Here is a 6,049-nt window from a genome sequence, read left to right on the forward strand (position 1 = left end):
ACAATTATTGGGAAAAAAAATTTTGTTTTGATACAAAAATTGAATGCTTCAAAAAAATAAACGTCTCATTTTGTTTTACAGACTGGAATCATCAGAAACTTCTATATTTATACTGAAGTTAATTTCAATTGTTACAGCTCTATTAAACTTCTTTCAGATCATTTGTTCTTTTAATAATGCGTTCAGGTAACATTTCTCTACTAAATGCTGCAAAGATCTAAAAAAAATTAAACGCTTAAATGAAATTCTGCGCCCCATTTCAGCAGGTGCTTCTTTCAAATGGTGCATTCAGGTGTTGTTGTTTTTTTACGTTCTGTATTAAATTAATACAGCAGGCTAATTCAAAACAGTCCAGACATAATATTTAAAATATTAACTTTAAGTCACTCATTAGATGTCAGTGGAAGACAAATATTTACAAGATATTTAACATAAATCAACCACTTTGTGTTGAGTCTTATTTTTGACAAGCTAAATTTGACTATGAAATCATATATTAATAAATATTAATCACGAAGGAGCAAAAAATAAAAAAAATCATGAGCATCAGCTTTCAGCATGAGACTGTCTGGACAATCAACATAAAAACTACAGTTTTAGAAAAGCAGATTTTCCATAAAGCTGCTCCTCTGCGCACCAACAATCTATTGAATATTTCTACACACTGAAGTTGAGGCACACACGAGCACTCCCTGCGCCTCGTACTTATGTGTAAAATCGATTACCTGTGCAGCATAAATAATTTAGAAAGAGAGCGRGCCGAAGTCTCGAGACGAGGTCATTTGAGCCCCCCCGCCGTCTGAAAGAAGCGAGCCAGAGGTGGAGACACGGCTGTTAGRGGAAGGCACTGGAGGTTCAAGTAATCCAGGATTATATACTTGGTAATGTTTATCACTTCATGTGAGAGTACACGTGAGACAGAGCCTCTTTAGAGAAATGTTGCAGGCTTGATGAGCTGCCTGGACAAAATATAGTCAGTATTTAATTACGGTATTTATTCATATATAATACTAGAAATTTAACCCTAAAAATCATAAAGTGGAGGGGTAGCAGTATACACGGGTTTTTGATGATTAGTAGAGATGCATGATATATCGGCATTAACATTGGTAACGGCCTGATATGTAAAACTGGTCCGATATTAACATCCGATACTGATTTCCCATTTTTTAGCTTTGTGTTTGTGTTTTGGGAGGTAGTGTTTGGTCGAGCGGTATCTGATCGTGATATTGATGCTGCACAGCCAGGAATAACTGAATTAGAGCCATGTCAGAGGTCTGGTTGTTTATTTACGTACATTTGTTTGTGTAATATCGGTAAATATCGGTTATCGGCCATAACGGCAATAATTATAACGATATCGGCTGAAATTTTCCTATCGGTGCATCCGTAATGATTAGATTTTTAATGATTTTTAAGCTCAAAAAATGATCTATACATCAAATTTTAAATTGTGTTGATAGATAAACATTAAAATAAGTTCTGTAATTTATTTGTCATATTTGAAGCAGAGAGGAGCACCAAGCGGTCTCTGCCTGCTGGCTTTAATCGTATTAATCGTCAGGTGCCAAAAAGTAATCGATTAATGTTTTTCTGACGATTAATTGCACACGATATGATTATGCCCAACCCTACTCRAGATCGTATTCTACATGAATAAATACGGTAAGTAAAATGAACTTTAACTTCTACAAGAAGCAGGAGATCTTTGTGTTTCTGAAGGATGCATCTTTTCTGGGTGGACCTAAAAGTCACGTTAAAACAAACCGATGGAAGTGACGCCACAGTTGTTGCCATGATCAAAGGTAAATCTGACTTTTGGCCAGGCGGTGTATCAGTGCTGGTTCTCACAGGTCAGTGTTTTTCTGTCCAGGTTGGAACCACTTGGTCACCGTCCTCTCGTCTGTTCTGCGCCGAGCTTTGGTCGTGCTGCGTCTTGTTCATGTTGTGGTGCTGCGCGGGGGCGCCGGCCAGCCATGGGTGCATCAGCAGCTCAGACGCCTTGAGCCTTTCCGCGGGCTCCCTCCTCAGCATGCAGCCGATCAGGCACCGGGCCGGCGAAGACAGCCAGCCGGGCAGGCTGAACACGCCGCGGCGTATCTTGGCGAACAGGGCGGCGGGCTGCGTGTCCTGGAACGGGTATCGTCCGATCAGCATGGTGTACAGGGACACGCCCAGGCTCCAGATGTCCGCGGCCCGACCAGAGTACGACCGGTTCCCGTTGGTCAGCAGCTCGGGGCCCACGTAGGCGGGGCAGCCGTGTCTGTCCGTCAGAAGGTCGTCATCGGGGTTACCGTGCAGGAGGACGATGTCGTTTAGGCCGAGCAGAGCAAGATGAGTCCTGGAGGAAGAAAAAAGTCAGTTTTTTTCTTCCATTGAAGCTAAAGTACTAGTAAAAAGTATAATTTATGAGAAAAGTACAGATAGAGAGTTCACCTGTACTTGTCTGTGAAGACGAACCGCCGTAGCTTCAGGTCTCTCAGGATGACCCCGTGGCCATGACAGTGAGCCACGGCATTCAGCATCTGAGCGAACAGACGCCCCGCCTCCTCTTCGTCCAGGCGCTTCCTGCTGCGCACGTACGCGTGCATGTCGCCGTGATGACCGGGCAGGAAGACGTACACTTTGTCTTGGGTGACGACCACGTCCTGCAGCCCGCAGATGTTTTCGTGTTTACCGATGCGGCTGTAGGCGGCCAGACGGTCCTGGTAACCGCGCAGGGGGAGCACCTGTAACGAYGCACAAGCACTGTGAGCGGGTTTTAAAGTCTTCCTGTGGAAATCTGAAGTACTTTAATCGGATTACCTGGCAGGTGTACTGCTCCTGCGTGTTTGCGTGCACAGCTCTGTACGTCTCCTCCACCTCGGAGCTCTCGTGGAGGAGGTATGGTCCGACTCTGGAYGGGGGCTGGCTCTGGTTGGGTCTGGGGGCGGGGTTTGTCGGCCTGAGGTAAGCTGAAAAGCCACTGGAGGGAGGAGGTGGGTCCAGACGAGCTTTTTTACATTTCGGTAAGTTATCTTGAGGCTCCGCCAACAGCCTCTTCAGACACCGCTGACTCCTGGTTGTGGCCACGCCCATGCTCATCTGTGACTGCAGAAGATAAGTGACATCAGACGGTCAATACCGACACATTTCTGCACGATACTCTACGTTCATGTAGACCAGGGATAGTCAATCCTGGTCCTCGAGGGCCGCAGCCCTGCATGTTTTACTTGTTTCTCTGCTCCAACACAACGATTCTGTATGAGGGGCCATACAGGTCAGGTGCATATTGATATGGACAGCAGTYGACCCTAGCTTACTGAAACGGGCTCTTAGACTACGGATGTAACTTCTTGTGCATGAGGTTGAAAGGTACCGACTAGATCTAGCCAGGCTCAGCTTACTGAACAAGGTGGGTTCTGTTCCGTCGATCGGCAGTTAAAAGTACCCAGCCTTCTTGGAGTTATTAGCGGGCTGGAAGGTGCTCCAACTGGGGAGTCCAATATTCCTCAAGGACCTCAATACCCAAGATCAAGACCCCCTTTTTTTAATGCTTCACAACCCACTGTGGACCCCTGGCCCCAACTTTAAAACACCAAATGGGAGGTCTTAATATGATACAGTATCAAGAACAAAGTAAAATCAATGAAATTTTGATTTGGGGTGCACTGATAGCAGCTTTCTGGCTTGATCACCGATCTTTTAAAAGTCTGCCCTGCCCATTCCGATTTTGGCCGATACCGATTTTTTTTAATAGCGAACACTGGTGTTATAACATCGCAATACAACGTTAATGTTCCAATGTTATTTTAATGGAATACTTTGCATAATTCCCTTGCAAACATGTTTTAACTGGACATTAGGTAGTGCTCACAGCAGAGCAGAAAGGGACAGYGGCTGATCTCATCTAAGGATCGTCCACTCTCAGATTTCCCAAAATTAAGGAAATCASTGCCCCCCTAATGTTAATAGTTGTCAAGGCTACAATATTACAGCCTGGTTTATTTGCATAGTATGTTTTTACTTCAACGAGTAGTTGTTGGGGTCACAATATATGTGTGTATTTTATTATTTTTTTAGGGTCAGAAGGTGAAAACCTTGAACGGCTGGTCTGGATCACATTGAAACACATTTACACGATGACAGCTTGGGGCTTGATTTAGCTTCTCTCAGAAGATGAGCAGCTCCCAACTGGACCAGACAGCCTTTTTAGGGAAGRGGCCTTGCTGAGACGGGAGCTAAAACAGAACACTTCTAACATTAAATCTATTCTAGTTAACGTTCCACAAACTGTGAATAAACATCTTACTTTTATGCCTTACGTTTCTTTTATAAGCTGCTTATTAAACGTTATGTCATCCAGGACAAAATGTCCATAAAACATGTTTTTTATGCATAAAAAGTTGTGACTAGGTTAGAAACTTGTTTTGATGAGTTAAAAGGATAAACTGAGTTGTGCTTCACTGCAGCGCCCTCTACAGGCCGCCTCTTTCCACAGGAAAAAAAACCTCTAACATTTTCAAATTAAGTAAGAAGATGTATTAGGATCAAATCAAATTGTGTTCTGCATCCCTGCTGCTTACATGTTACACGGTGGGTGTCTATAGGCTTCCTGATGCAACTTCCTGTAAGCTGACAGGAGCTACAGCTTTCAGATCGTTGCATCAGAGCAAAACAGTTTATAGTTTAAAAAGGCTTTAAATAGTCAACACCTACACACAAACTGTGAGTGTGTGTGTGTTTGGGTGTTTCTCATAACTTGCGGTCACCCTGGTGACACTTGCCTGCTGTGGGGAAACACTGCTTTCACTCCTGCTGAAACACCCTGAGTCACCTTGGCAGCGTCATCCACCCACCCTCCCTCTCTCTCTCACACACGCACACCCTCCCTCTCTCTCTCACACACGCACACCCTCCCTCTCCCTCTCTCTCACACACACACACCCTCTCTCGCTCATGCATACACACACTGACACACACCGAGTCTGACTGGTTTGAAACATTTGATTGTGAAACTGCAGCTAAAATAAAGTGATGTAGAAATCATCACAAATCTGACTCTTGAGTTATTTAGAAAACAAAAAGCACGACTTGAGAAACTTGCCACGACGCTGCCTTTACTCAGCTGCTGCATTAATCAGACTTTGTGGGGACACAAGGAGTTTTAAAACTAAACCGACCTCTGGTGCAACGGATTGCATGCCTTTTTTTTCCCGCTTTAATTTAACAAAAATGAACACATTTTGCAATTTGTAAACAACTTCCTGAAGATGTCGTCATATGCTGTTTATTCGGATGTTGTTTGCTGTTTTTATTGTTTGGCACACACACACACAAAAAAAAAACCCCAAACATCTTTTTAAAATGGCAAGCTGGTGTAAGACCTCACAATCTGTGGGCTTTTTCTTGCATCACAAACTTTTGTGATGCAACTTAAAAGAGCTTTTAAACAGAACAGTGATATTGTGTGAACTTCAATAAAATTGCTTTAATGATCTATGCAAATAAAGCTGCCTTCTCCCCCCCAAGGCTGATTTTAAATTAACCTTTTGCAATATTTAAAGAGGATTTGAATCATGTTTTTTCTTGTTTTATTTATTTATTTTTTTTAGGGAGATGAAGAACCTGAAGCTCCCATTTACACAGGCTTTATTTTCATCCTGCAAGTCAACAATAAAACAATAAGATTCGAGGGAAATCTGCTGTTTGACCAGAACAATCAAATGTCACGTGAACAAACCGTTCATTGCTTAATTTTTGATTGAGTGACTTTGAAACTAAATGTATTGTTTCATAAAATGACACTTTAAACATTGAGGGCAGACTTTTTGGCTGATTAATTTTACTTTTAAATATAAAGTTCCTTAATGGGTTTGAATGCATCAAGTTGTTTTGTGTTTGTTTTGGCTTGAGTGCAGATGCAAGTTGATTTCATTTTACACTTAAACCCATTTTGAAGGTCTGTTTATTCAAGTTAAGCATTAAAAATGACCCTATTAACAAATTATTAATAAGTAAGCTCTTAAATATTTACTATCTGATTATATATACACACACATATATATAT

At 42.4% G+C, this 6,049-nt stretch overlaps 1 protein-coding gene across 1 annotated transcript in view; it reads right to left on the reverse strand.

Moving 5' to 3' along the window:
- Positions 1-1,787: 1,787 nt before the first annotated feature.
- Positions 1,788-6,049, reverse strand: part of trib3 (tribbles pseudokinase 3) — a 5,364-nt gene continuing 1,102 nt past the window's right edge. Inside the window, exons 2-4 of the mRNA XM_014016039.1 lie at positions 2,806-3,090; positions 2,437-2,729; positions 1,788-2,341 (exon numbers count right to left, since the gene is read on the reverse strand). Coding sequence (XP_013871493.1) covers positions 1,855-2,341; positions 2,437-2,729; positions 2,806-3,084 — 1,059 coding nt within the window. The 5' untranslated portion in view covers positions 3,085-3,090 and the 3' untranslated portion in view covers positions 1,788-1,854. The remainder of the gene's footprint in view (positions 2,342-2,436; positions 2,730-2,805; positions 3,091-6,049) is intronic.

Source organism: Austrofundulus limnaeus, unplaced genomic scaffold (assembly GCF_001266775.1).
Source record: "Austrofundulus limnaeus strain Quisiro unplaced genomic scaffold, Austrofundulus_limnaeus-1.0 Scaffold137, whole genome shotgun sequence".
Lineage (NCBI taxonomy): Eukaryota > Metazoa > Chordata > Actinopteri > Cyprinodontiformes > Rivulidae > Austrofundulus > Austrofundulus limnaeus.